This window comes from Oreochromis niloticus, linkage group LG18 (assembly GCF_001858045.2).
Source record: "Oreochromis niloticus isolate F11D_XX linkage group LG18, O_niloticus_UMD_NMBU, whole genome shotgun sequence".
Taxonomy (NCBI): domain Eukaryota; kingdom Metazoa; phylum Chordata; class Actinopteri; order Cichliformes; family Cichlidae; genus Oreochromis; species Oreochromis niloticus.
In genome coordinates, this window is record NC_031982.2 from 29,505,444 (window position 1) to 29,519,404 (window position 13,961).

General features: G+C 39.2%; 1 protein-coding gene across 2 annotated transcripts in view; it reads right to left on the reverse strand.

Moving 5' to 3' along the window:
- LOC100697792 (receptor-type tyrosine-protein phosphatase N2) overlaps positions 1-13,961 on the reverse strand; it is a 208,867-nt gene that overhangs the window by 11,057 nt on the left and 183,849 nt on the right. For both annotated transcript variants that reach the window (XM_005476816.4, XM_013272749.3), the window contains exons 19-21: positions 13,383-13,549; positions 6,374-6,427; positions 916-980 (exon numbers count right to left, since the gene is read on the reverse strand). In XM_005476816.4, coding sequence (XP_005476873.1) covers positions 916-980; positions 6,374-6,427; positions 13,383-13,549 — 286 coding nt within the window. The remainder of the gene's footprint in view (positions 1-915; positions 981-6,373; positions 6,428-13,382; positions 13,550-13,961) is intronic.

A 13,961-nucleotide genomic window follows, 5' to 3' on the forward strand; every position in this document is an offset into this window, starting at 1 on the left:
CCACACTCAATTAGAGACTTTTAATTTGAAAGTCATGAAGAGACTAGTCAGATGTGTAATTACAGGCTCAGGTTTATAAACAAATCGAACCACACGAATGGAGGAAGTAAAAGGAAGTTGGTTTGTTGAAAATAAATCAAAATATTTTGTAAATAAAATACAATCAACGTGAACTTCAGTAAAGGAGACTTCACTTAACATGATATCAAGAACCGTCACTGCCCCTAAAATATTCAGTCTCTTACATAATTACTCGCTGTGTTATTATATCATACTGTAATTATAGTAATTATCAAGCACTTATAATGTGCTTAAAATGCACGGCTGTGAGTCCTGATGGCACTTCAAATAAACAATTCATGGTCAGTTCAGGTTAATTACCAACAGCTTGCACACTAATTTTACGTCTCCACTTCTTTTTAGCTCGTTTCTGTCATCATGTCATGAAAATCACACTTGCTCTCTGTCTGGATTTTACCGAGTTTAACTGTGTTTTGTTGGCGAGACAGGAGAAAAACAAGCTGCAGCGTGGTGCCAGAGCAGCGGAGCATCCACTGAGATAATGAAACAGATATTCATTTGCAGTAATTAAGCAAAAGCTAATAAAAAATAACTAATAATATATTTTAAAAATCAGCTTGTTTTCTCTGGCTCAGAGGCAGAAAGTAACAGTGATCGAGTGTGCTAATGGAAAATGTCATTGTTCGTAGCTACTCATCACTGTAATGATCTAATTAAATGTCATTATTTTCAATGCAATCATCCAACTTTGCAAAAAGCAATAACTTTGATGATAGCGGGAATAATTTGACAGCCGTGCTTTTTATTTCTCCAGTAAGAGTACAGGGCCGGCAAACTGCGCACCTTCTCCACACTGGCGAAAAGGAAGGGCGAGGCGGGACAGGAAACACCTACCTTTAGCCATCTTGTTGAGGACCATGTCGATCAGGATGTAGGTCCCAGTTCTTCCAGCACCATCGCTGCTCAGGTGGATGAGAGAGAGGAAAAAGGGAGAATGCAAGAGGATGAGAGACAGACGGAGAAGCATTAATTAAATTTGTCTGATAACGTCATATCGCCGCTTATCGCCAATTAAGCAATTTTCTAATTCCTGTCACTTGATGTTTTTAATTATACTTCTACATTAATTTCCATAATGTTCATTTACATTATTACTCTGTTGCTATATGATGTCATACATATATGGATGTGGAAAATGCACACAGTGTAACATTAATACGAGTGAATAAAATGAATAAAAATCTTTTACAGGTACACTAAATGTTCCTGTTACTGCATTATATCAGTTATGTACTGAATTAGGTAAAAATGTGAGCGGCTGAGTGTGAGAGAGTGCTGATTAGAGATAATTACACAGCGCATTATCACGATCAGCTCTTCCACCGTGTCGACTTCTTCAAGTTCAGACAAGGAGGACTAAATGTTCTTTCAGTGTCTCATACAATTTTAAATAACATCATATAACCCAGGAAAAAATATTACACTGAAATGTTTATAGCCCCTTTAAGATCACTTGGCAGGACTGCTGGCAAGCTTGCAAAGCTGAGTAACACCTTCAGGTTTACAGTTGCTATATTTATTTTGTATCCTCTGCCATGTTCATGTTATTGTCTTTCTTTGTTTTTCCTCTGGAGTAAAGACAGACGCGACCCAACTCCAGTGTTAAGCAAGCGAGCATCAATCAGAAAGATTTAATACGTCGAGGTTTACGAGTCTTCTAATGCCATTTCAGGGGGATAAGCAACTTCAAACATGTACAATTATGGAAACGAGAGACTGAGAGGTTCTTTTTAAAACATCAAAAATGTCAACCTGTTTTTAGAGACATAGGAGCAAATGTATGTTTGTCTATTCTGAAATAAACAAACTGAACACAGTGTGCAGAAACTGAATTACGCTCTGCTTTGTATGTGGAGGGAATATTTTCTATCCAAGATTTATTTCAAGTGTTGAAAATTGATGTCTGCACCCCTACCAGTCTATTTCATGCGCTGGTGTGTGCGCGTGTAAGTGTGTGTGTGTGCGCGCATGCTGGCATGGGTCCATACTTTCTGAATATTTCATTTTCACTGGGACCTTTGTTATTTTCTGCAGTAATTGAGAAGTGCCACTGCAGCCTGCGAGTGTGTATGTGCCTATTCTACAGAGATACTCTGATCTTACACACTAGATTTGCGCGTGTTCATGTGTGTGTTATACAGGTTATTACGGTGTGATTATAGCTCTATCGTATCACTGCACCTTGCCAGGATCATTACAAAGTGATCAAAGATATGTGATGTGTGTGTGCGTGTCAGCACACGCCTGAGGGCTGTGAGAAAACATGTCAAGATGTCTGCTGCCTTCTCTGACTCTGTTTAAAGTGATAGACACGGAAAGAGGCAAGGAGGAAGGGAAAGAGAAAGATGAGATAGAAAAAGACACAGTGGATGGAAAAAAGAGAGAACGCTGCTGTGTGATTATTGAATTTCTGCATCTGCGCTCTTCAGTGTGCTCACTCCTCACTCTGACTGCTTCACTCTGCCCTCTGTGTGCATTACAGTGATAAATGGCTGTGCACAGTTGGCTTTGACAAAATCATTTGGAGGCTCTAAGTGAAAGTCTCTACAGAATGAACATCAAAGTTTATCAGTCTCTTTATTATCGCAGCCTTAGATATGATTGGCCGCTTGAGTTATGTAGGAATGTACTTGGACCGGTCCAAATCGAGGTTAGAAATTGACCGAATCTTATCTTCATAAGCATCTAAATGCATTCGAAGTGCATTAATCACTGGAAAACTTCACTGCCACTCAAACCTTACCACCCAGAAAATATCCAGCATAAAAAGCGTTAGCTCTCCAACTGTAAGAAATGTGGATTCCCCAGCTTTCCACCCAGATTTTCTCCTCCTGCTGAATAGATGATCCGCTTTAACGCTTGCTTTTATTAAAACTTTCAGCATCTCTGAAGAACATTTTTAACTTGTGGTACCTCGAGAGAAACTCAAAATGAGTACATAATCAATGCAAACTTCACTTTGATCATTTTATCATGATCTCTTTTTATAAAGGCACTTTTATAAATACACAGAGTGCTTCACACTGGGAAACAAACCCATAACATGCAGATTTTAAATTAGCAGAGAAATGTTTATCATTTGCTTGTCAGTTTCAAAAACTGGAAGTTCAAAAACGCAATATTTCCTTTCCTTTCATTAAAGTTGATTCAGCACATCATATGCTAAAGAAGGTAACAAAGGAGACATTGAAGCACCGTTCCTCTGTATTTAGGGAATTCAACCCACTCTTATTATGGCTGCCGCACAGATACCTATGGGTCACTTCACTTAGTGAGGAGCCTTCTTAAGTAAAACTGTTGATCTGTGCAATTTCCAATAATCAGTCGGTTTGGCTAAAGGTCTGAAACCAAAACTTGTGCACTGCATAGAAGAAATAGACTTCTATGATATAAGATGTAAATAAAGTCATACAGGCTCCAAGAAATGTAAATTAATAAGTGCTTCAATATTTTTGTAGAGAGTCTTCTTCGTTTTACCTCTCCTGTGTGGCTACAGCCACATTTAAAGTCCTGCTCTTTATATGTTGAGAACTTTTTAATGTAATGATTGATTAGACTCCTGGTGTCACTGTGAACTTTATCATTTCAGCAGGGAGGGGAAATCAATAAGCAGCAAGAATGTGCTGGTGTGAAACCTGTTTTTATCACATAAGTAAATTTCTCCTGCCAGTCAGCTCTGATGAAGACAGTTTGTCTGGATGCTGAGGTCAGAGATGTCGAGCAGCGTCGTTGCAGACTGGATGGATCAAACACTTCACCCACACGTTTCACTTTTAATGTCGAGGGTTTTTTTTCACTCAAATCACAGGGAAGATCTGACTTGTTACCTTACCTACTATGTTTAAGATATTTACTCCCTTTGTTAGCATAGTCACATCGTTACATTTAGGCTCACTTGTGCTGCAACAAGTGATCACAATAATTATGTGTGCAATGGCTTTATTTATGCAAACTTTGAGATCATACCGACCAAAAATGAATAAACACCTCCAAGAGAAAACTGTGCTTCACATTCTCCTGCCTACTGAGGATTTAAGTGATACCTAACTACCTGGCTAACATGAAAGCACTGCAACCTTAAAGCACATTAAAAAGTAATGTGCAATTTAAATTTCTTATTTTTACTGTCATAATACATGGCATAAAGTTTCTTTTTAGTTTTATTAGTTTACTGTAATGACATACATGTACAGTAAAATGGCACCACAGTGGTATTGCTGGGTGTTTTGGGAGGAGAATGAATCAAATTGTCAAAGGTTTTATTTCCATTATACAATAATTTGTCATGCTAGCTTTTATATGTTTGTTATTACTAAGCCTTTAAAGCCTAAACCATAAAATAATTGCCAGAAAATTTAGCGTTTATTGTTCCTTCTGACAAAATAAAAAAATAATACATTAATTGGCATATAGGAGTTTTAATTTTTATCGTATCTGCTGCATCAGGCATTTTTTGTTGCAATTTCCTCCTTAAAAATGAATTGTGCAGTTTATTTCACATTGACTTTTACATCATTGGCTCAAAAACTCGTGGATCAAATATGAAACACGTGGCTTTAAAGGACTAGGACTGGCCAGTGTAATTCCTTATTATTCTGTTGCACTGAAAGCCACCTGAAAAGCTTGCAATTGTTCTAAAATACCACTGTGACAGTACTGCAGGAAGTAGAAAGAGACCTCATATTTCAACCATGTTAGTTTCTCTTTAGTGCCTCCTTGGTAAATTCAGCATTGAATTTAAAATCATTTTTCCTCGTCTTGAATTAGGCCCTATCATTTCTTAAGAACCTCATCGTATCATTTCATCTCAATAGAGCACTTTGCTCTCAGATTACAGGCTCACTTGCAAAAGTAGAATAGGAAGCAGAGCCTTCAGCTATCAGGCTCCTCTCTCTCGTTTGCTTTTGGGAGACAGAAACATCCTCTTTACTGCAAAGATTAGGCTTCAAACCTTCCTTTTTGATAAAGCTTATAGTTAGGGCTCGATTAGGTGACCGTGAGCCCTCAGGCTGTTGGCAGACTTCCCATGAAGCATTGAGCATTTCTTATCCATTCCTGTCTTTTGACTTCTCAGTTATATGCCACTGCTACATGGAAATAACTTTTGTCTGCTCTCTCCTGTGTGTTTAGTCCTATATGTTGTTTATTGTCTTTCTCTGCGCTCTTCCTGTTAAAAGGAGGTTCTTTCTCCTCACAGTCACCATGTGCTTTCTCCAAGGGGAAGATTTAATTGTCTGGCTATTCTCTCTAATGTTGTCTGGACTTCAACTTGACAGTAAAGTGTCTCGAGATGACAGTTATTGCAAAATGCTGCTATATATATATATAGAACTACGTTGATTTCAATGGCCCGGCATGTCGCATACCAACAAATCCTGTTTAAAATTTGAAACCTCTAAAGCAATAAACACACGTCAAATTGAAGGATTTGGTTGATCATCAGAATAAGTAAGTGTCATAAGAGTAGCCGAGAAAATTCAGGATGTTCCAGCTGCTGTGGCTGGTGCTCCATAAAGGCAGGTTTAATACTCTGGTGTAGACTAGCAGTTAGAGCGAGAAATGTACAGTTTCATCATAGTGGAGCCATTGCACCATATTAAATAATAGATCATTTGGTGGAGTAGTGAGCAGACAGACATAAGGGCTATCTGTTATTGAAGTTTTTTTTCTTTTTAATCCAATCATCTGAGGATGCTTGCACAAAAAAACTGTGGCAGATTTTTCTGCTAAATACCGATTTAATTATGTCTCACTGGTCTGAGTTATTTCCTCAGGTGGTAGGGGTATGCAGATGTGATTATGCAAAAACACACACACATATGCAAACACAACAGCTGCAACCCTGCCTACTTCTATTTACCCTCTCTCCTTCTCATCCACTGGCTCTGACCGGCAAGCTGCAAGCTTTGAACTGCCTCCAATTAAAAGTTACCCTCCTCCGCGGACAGTTTGTCAAATTAAATCACAACTTTTTGGCTAATCTCTCATTTAAAATGTTTGTCGTCCCACACATGCTGACAAGTGACATGGCAGTTGGTGGGAAATTAAATGGTGATGTGGACTGGAGGTCAGAAACCACAAAGGACCTGGGCAATTTGAGTTTTAAATCCTCTGAAAAAAGAAACTTTAAAACAATTTAACCAGTAACTTTAAAAGATCTGTGCTTGTTTGCGAGTTTGCCAGCATAATGCAGCACGTCTCTGTGAAAACAGAATGCATTTGATATCACTGAATAGAAGCTATGAATAAGCCACCATAAAAAGCATTCTGCTTTAGTTATTAGCATACTTGCCTGCAGTGGACTATGATAGGACATGAGCGCCCCCGGTAGCACTTGTTAACTTTCCTGTAAAAAAAACAAGACAGAAAGGAAAAAGTTAGTGTTAACACAGAGATGATAAAAGGGAGAGATATGGCTTAAGAAATCCGTCATAGAAATCAACAGAAAAAAATACTTTAAGGAGCCAATTATCTGCTTTATAACAGCTGAACTGGGAAATAAGGGAGCCAATGGTGTTGTTGCATTGCTGCAATTGCACAGCTGAGGTTCAGTTCAGTTTTATCTCTCTGATAGAATGCATATTTACTAATAGTAATAAAGATGAAGGTAAGTACACTTTTCCTCTTGGTTATTGCATGCATAGATGAAGTAAAACCTGCAAGGAAAAAACTTAAAAACTGAAAGTGTTAACATTACTTTAGAAGGGTAACACCTGATTCTGGAGGATTAATATCACAGATACAGCATCACATACAGTCAGCACGGGTGCATCAGGGCTTCAAAAAATAAGAAAAAACATCCTGCACAAAACTACTTCTAATTTTAGCATGCTTTACATGTTTTTACATGTCAAAACTGGTACTCAATATGACTATCACTGCCATAAAATTCACCAATTTGTCCCATACCACCTACCATGGTATAGCGGACAATTTAATAACAGAGCCCTAATTCCAAAAAAGGTGCGATGTTGTTTAAAATGTAAATAAACATGACACAAATATTTGCAGATAATTTTACATTTGGCAGCAGCGTCACATCTCAAAAGAGTTGGGATGGGGCAATTAAATGCTGGACAAGTGAGTGGTACTTAAAAGTAACAGCTGGAGGAACATTTTGCAACTAATTAGGTTAACTGGCAGCAGGTCAGTAACATAAAAAAGACATCTTAGAGAGAGTTTCTCAGAAGTGAAGATGAGCAGAGGTTCGCAAATCTGCAGAAAACGCTACACGTACAAATTGTGGGAGAATTTAAGAATAATGTTCCTGCACTTTCAATATCTCATTCCCTGCAGTGCACAATATCAGAAAAAGAATAACAGAATCTGGTGAAATGTCAGTGCTCAAAGGCAAGCCCGAAAATCAATACTGGATGCTGATGATCTTCCGGCCTTCAGGTGGCACTGCACTAAAAACAGTCATCACTCTGTCATGCAAATCGCTGCATGGTCTCAGGAACACTTCCAGAAATGATTGCCTTTGAAGACAGTTCACTGTGCCGTCCATAAATGCAGGATAAAACTCTACTGTGCAAAGAAGAAGCCATCTGTGAACATGATCCAGAAATGCTAAAGCCCATTTAAAATGGACTGAGGCAAAATGGAAAACTGTTCTGTGGTCAGATGAATTGAAATTTGAAATTCTGTGGAAAGCAATGACGCCATGCCCTCCAGACTAAAGAGAAGAGGGGACCATCTGGCTTGTTATTAGCTTCAAAGGTTCAGTTCAAAAGTCTGCATCTCTGGTTGTACGGGAGTGCATTAGTACCTATGGAAATGGCATCTGGCACATCTGGAATGGCACCATCAGTGCTCAAAGGTATATGCAGGTTTTAGAGCAACACCCATCGTCTTGTTCAGGGACAGCCTTGCATATTTCAGCAAGACAATGTTAAACTGCATGCTGCATCATTACAACAGTACGGCTTTGAAGTAGAATTCAGATGCTGAACTATCCTGCCTGCCCCAGACGTCTACAGACTGATATTAAAGTAAACGGGGATGCTGTCACAACTTTTTTAACACATCTTTTTGCCATCAAATTCTGAATGACTTATTTTTGTATGTCACATTTATACAGTCTAAGCATTTGATCTGTTTTCTATGTTCTGTTGTAAATAAAATATGTCAATCAATCATTGCATTCTGTTTTTATTTATGTCCCTACTTTTTCTGAACTGGGTTTGTATTATTATAATTTGTATTCTCATGTAATAAAACCACAATCTACATGCTGTTACAAAACCTGCTTTATTGTTTACTTCTCGCACTAAGCTGCAGTTAGAGGAGGTTCCTTATGTGGTGCACAGTTTAATTTAAACCAAATTTCAAAAGATCAGAGAGCCATGCTTCATTCGCAGTATGAAATAGTACATATTTTTACTGATGCTCACGTACATTTCAAAATCAGTATAGTTGAACACAATCACGAGAAATCGCACAGACATTTATAATCTGAAAGAAAATCATCATAATATTCCACAACAGAAGAGAATCTGTGGCTGCTGTCACCCATGCATGAAAAACGTCAACAGTATGAGGAACACCACATTCTTCTCTCTTTTGTTTTTTTAAAGACTGGGGTTAAAAAACAACAACTTTGCACCTTGTTCATCAAAAAACACAGCAGTGAGCTGATCTGCACAAACTCACAGCTTCCATCTGAGAACGCAGCAGAAAGGCTGAGTTTGATCCCAGCTGGAGATCATCTCTAATTCTATTTTATGGTGAAACTCAAAATAACAATATTCATCTGAAACATATTATGTGAAGGTACGCTGTGTGTATGTGTGTGGCCTTTTTATAATCCTTTATGCATCACCAGTCAGAGAAAAAAGCTTCAAACGTGCAGTTTTGATGCTTTTCCTTCCCTGAACTTGAAGTTTTTGTGGTCATTTATGTTTAATTATTAAAATTTATAACCGCCTTTAAAAACACTTATTTAAACAGGGTGTAGTGGGAAGTAAAAAGTAAAAATTAATGATCAGGTATTTGTCTTGCTTATTGTTCATATCCTAAATTACTGCATTTGAGTTACAAATGTATATATCTTATTATTGCAAGAGGTCAAAAGAAGGCAAAAAAAGCAAGTATAATTATATAATTGTCACTTTGTAGCTAAACAAATGATGTAAGCGGTGGGTTTTACCTGGTGTTTCCTGCAGGGCAAAACAACAAGCAACATTACACAAGCTCGAGTTTTGAAAAAAACAAAGGCCGATCACCAAAATTCCCCTCACATTTTCATCCACCGCCCCACTAAAATTGAAAAGTCAGACCTCACTAGAGACAATCAAAAGTGATGTAACCATGGAAACAGCCAGCAGAGGATCGCCAGTAGGCGGGGTGGGAGGTCGGGACGTGGGTGTATAGCCGGGCGTGAGATTCAAAGGAAATGCCCCGTAAGAGAGATACTAGCTTGATGGGGAGCCAGATAGCGAGAGGGGGATCAAAAGCCAGAAAGGCAGGCGCAGAAAAGAGCGGAAAAAAAATCGATGGAGTGGATGACGACAGAGAGAGATGGTGAAAGATACAGATCGGCAGCCTGACGGACAGAAATGAAAGACTTAGAATATGTCCGCTCTTTATACGCATTAGCATTTTTGGATCGATATTGTGAAATATCCTGTTGTTGTCTACAAACCAACAAAATTGTACAACAAGGTCACCATTTCTCCGATCAAACACATTTGCAATATGAGGTCATGTTTTTCTCATGCTTTTAATTGGGTGTGTCCCATTATTTCAAACACAGTAATGTCTACACAACCCATGCATCGACACGCAGCAGCCCTGCAGCACTTAAAAATGTATTTTTAGAGACAATAACTCATGAAATGCCACACTGCCACCATTTGCAATCTGCCTGTAAACAGCGCATGCAAATTTCCACATTATGAAACTGGTCCCAGATCTGCGTATTTGATACAACTAAGCCTATATACATATGTTTCAGTGACTTCAGTCAAATACTGGCATGTTGTTGAAAAAGCTGGCATCTCACACACAAAGTGTCTTTGGCACAAGTTCTGTGATGCACTGGGTTCAGTTTAAAGGGGCACATTTTAATCCAGACCCTCATCCTTTCCTTAACCTAACCATACAGTTTCAGTGCCTAAGCCTAACCAGCAAGCAAAGGTGAAAGTGACTTATAAAGCTCAAAGCCTGTACTGTGTAATCAGCTGGATCTAGATGGAGGGAGCCCCGTCTCATAGAAGTGATTGTAAAGTTTGTTCCCCTTTGCATGCAGAAGATCCAGCAAAGTCCACATTAGCAGGTTGGAAAGAAATGTTGTCCTTTGTTGATGGTCTGAGACCTGGTAGACTGGAGTTTGGCTAGTATGATATTTTAGACTTTTATTTTTATTTACTGACTTGTTAGAATTAGGTAACAAAACTACTCATATAGGAAAAGGCCATAGTTTCGGTTAAAACACACACTTCTACCACAAAATATACTGTAAATCTCCAATTTGCACCTCACATAGGATAAGTGGAAGAAAATTGATGGACGGCTATTTTACATCATTTACTCCAGTAGTAGTATATAATAAAGTGGTTTATAAGTGGTGTATAATAAATTCGAGGTTATGTTTTGCTAGTTTAAGAATCTGATACCAGCACATACGATGAATGAATGGACAATCCAAAAAAAACCCAACAGAAGTTTTATTCATTGTTTATATAAGGACAAAGTATTAGACCCTAAGTTAGGAATCACCAGGCAACACGGAAAAAAGAAACAGACTAAAGCTGAGTGAGGGAGGAGAGACAGATACCGGGCGGGAGCAAGAGAGACAAAAGCGACCAAGAGAGGAAAAGGAAGCATGGCGAGAGAGGAGGGGAGACCGGAGGCAGTCAAGCAAACCATGAGCAAGCAAAAAGGGAAGAGGTCATCTCAGGTCACTGGGCACAGCGAGAACAGAGGAGGAGGAGTGAGATGAAGAAGGAGAAAATAAGGGGAGGAGGAGAAGACCGGGAAAAAGAGGAGTAAAAGGGTGGGTTGGGGGGAGGGCCCATGAGGCCCCCTGGTTGTAGAGTCACAGTCTCCAATGATCACTTTTGTGACTATGCAACTGGGCTTATATTACTAGCTGCAACATCACAAAAATGACACTGGCAACCGCAAGTTAGCTGGTAAAACAGGGGGGGAAGGACAGAGAGGAGTTGTAAGCAAGGCTTCGGGTCAGTCAGGCCGGTGCGATTAGTGAATAACATGCCTGCACAAGCGCAAATGATGGAGAGGTACTTCAGCCGGTATCCTCAAATCGTCGAGGTGAAAAAAGGCAACACCAAAAAATAAAGAAAAGGGCAGGTTGCTATTACGAAAGCACCATATCTGCTGTAATAAAAGTGAAAAATATCTCCCTCTGTGCCTTCTTCATTGTGTTCTGACCCAGCTGCCCTGTGAGTAAAGGCAATATTTCCTAACTGATGGTGTATGGTGACGCCCACCAGACCCTTTTATAATAGCAGTGACCACAAACTCTTACTCTTGATATCCCACCTAATTGATGTGCGCCAGCAGAATGGAGACACCAGGCCTATATATAAACCTGACTTGGGGTCTATCACTTGAGAAAATCCACAGTGAATCAGAGAAAAGGGGCCGGGGCGGCTAACACCTAATAGGCAATACAGTATATCAGTTTAAAAGAGGTCGAAGGGGAAAAGGAGGAGAGCAGTTATAAAGGCGCCGGAGATAAAGGATCACTTTGGAAGAGTATCCTCAATGCATTTTGAATTACACTGTTATCGAGTGGAAAGCGCCCAGGATGTTTAGAGGATATATAGATATTTTTCTGCCTGCATCTCAGGATCACAAGTCAAAACTCCTGGAGAAGTGCGAGGTTTGAAGCTATTATGCTGTAAGGAAATCACGAAAGCCTTTCAAAGCCTCTGTGGCTCAGGAAGGTGGAGGAGGGTGGAAAACAAACAACTTCAGGAGCTTCTATTAGACTCCTTCACTTTATCTTTGTTTTAAATAAAATGTCAGAGAAGAACCATCACACATATGACCTACTGGATTTTAATATATGGCACAGCCTGACCAGTTTCTGAACTGTAATAAAACTGCATATACAAAATTCAAGCCTTGGAAGCTAAAGCGATTTAGGTGCATTGGAGGATTTGCTTGCAAGGTTGGATTTCTGACTTTTTTGCTCTTCTGATGCCCTACTCGTGAATTCTGAGATAAGTTGCATGGACTAACAAATACACCAAAACTAAAGGACAATGGAAGAGGCTGTTGAACCAATGTCAAAGGCTGTGTGGCTCCTGAAAGTTAGCCTATTCATCACAGGATGAAAGAAAAGGATCAGTGAGAGTTCCAGTTAGTCAAGCACTGCAACATATCAAGCAGAACAAACAAAAAAGAAAAGCAAAGCACTGCAAAAACATTTATTTATGTAATATTTCTCCCATCCGTAGTTCCTTGTTATATTTACATGTGGAGAAGACTGACAGCATGCACACAAAAGCAAATGTTCCGCTACCATTGCTCTGTAGTTTGGTTTTTCTTATGTACACTTACAAAATGAAAACGTAGGCTGCCTTTGTTGTACTGGAGCAAAAGACGAGGGAAGAAACGGACTGTGGTGATTTTTCCTGAATGATATCATGCAAGGTGTTTTTCAGCTCTGCTGTGGAAATGAATGCTGTTATCAAAGTGGGTTTGCTCCAAAGGCACCTTTCAAGAGAACTTCCAAAAAGTTTCTTTGACGGCTTCTGAAACCTCAATGCTTTCTCTATCAACATTAAAAGCTGGCTTAAGTACTTTATGCATTTCAAAGGAAAATCAGTTTCAAGTAACTCTTTAAGCAAAATGCAAAGAAGTCTTTTATACTATACTATAGAAAAATAGGTTTAAAAAACATACAATGTGCAGGCCATGGTCAACTCAAAGGTAGGTAGTATTGCTGTGAGGGATAACAATGCAGCTTTTTCACAGCTCCTCGTCTCGTGGCTGTTTAGTTTTTCTCCATTTTGTCAATAGATAGCAGCAAAAAGGACCCTGGCACAGGGTGAATGGCCATTTATGATGCATAAGAGGAAACCTTTACCCTTAAAGCAAGACAGATGGTCTTGCTGTAAACACCATGGCACCTCGTACGAAAGAAAACTGAATGGCTTTTCTTTTACTGTTAGGTTTGTGCACTGAAAACTAAAAAAGGCCAAATGACTTTATACACGTGTGCCTGATGCCTGAGGACTAGAAACAAACCCAGCAGCTTAGATGACCCAGGAACAAGAGTGGGCTGTTTTGTTTTAAGCTTTCTGAAACTTTCTGAAGAAGCTCCCTACCTGCGGAAGTCAAGTAGTGTTCGGCTGGTCTCCGGCACGTTCTGGTTGAGCCAGGTCAGGAAATGGAACTGAGTGACGGTCCGCGTTTCGTTGGTCTGCATGTTCTTCAAGTAGAAGCTACGAACCAGGAAGTCATCGCACCAGATGTGTTCAGACACCAGGTTCACCTGGAAGGATGCAGGAAACAGACGTGTATTCCCCCATGCACAAAATTTGTCGAGAAATGTTTTGATCGGCTTATGCGCTTACTAATTCCAGAAGAGTAAATTACTTCTAAATTGAATTATGATGACAAAAACACAGACATCACGTGATAACTGACTGATTACAAGTGGAACACAATATTGCATATTTTATTAAGAAGATAATCTTTTATGATAAATAATCTTTTATTTTTTATTTGGTCACAGTCAAGTTCATACGATAATTAGCCATAAAAGTCACATAATATTTATATGGGGGGAGGGCTGAGTTCCCTGAGTAGGAGATGGATGTAACACATGCTATACTGAGTCAGATGCTAATGGAATAAAACTGCTGTAGTCTAACACCTAGCTGTGTAGCATCCAAAATAGTCAT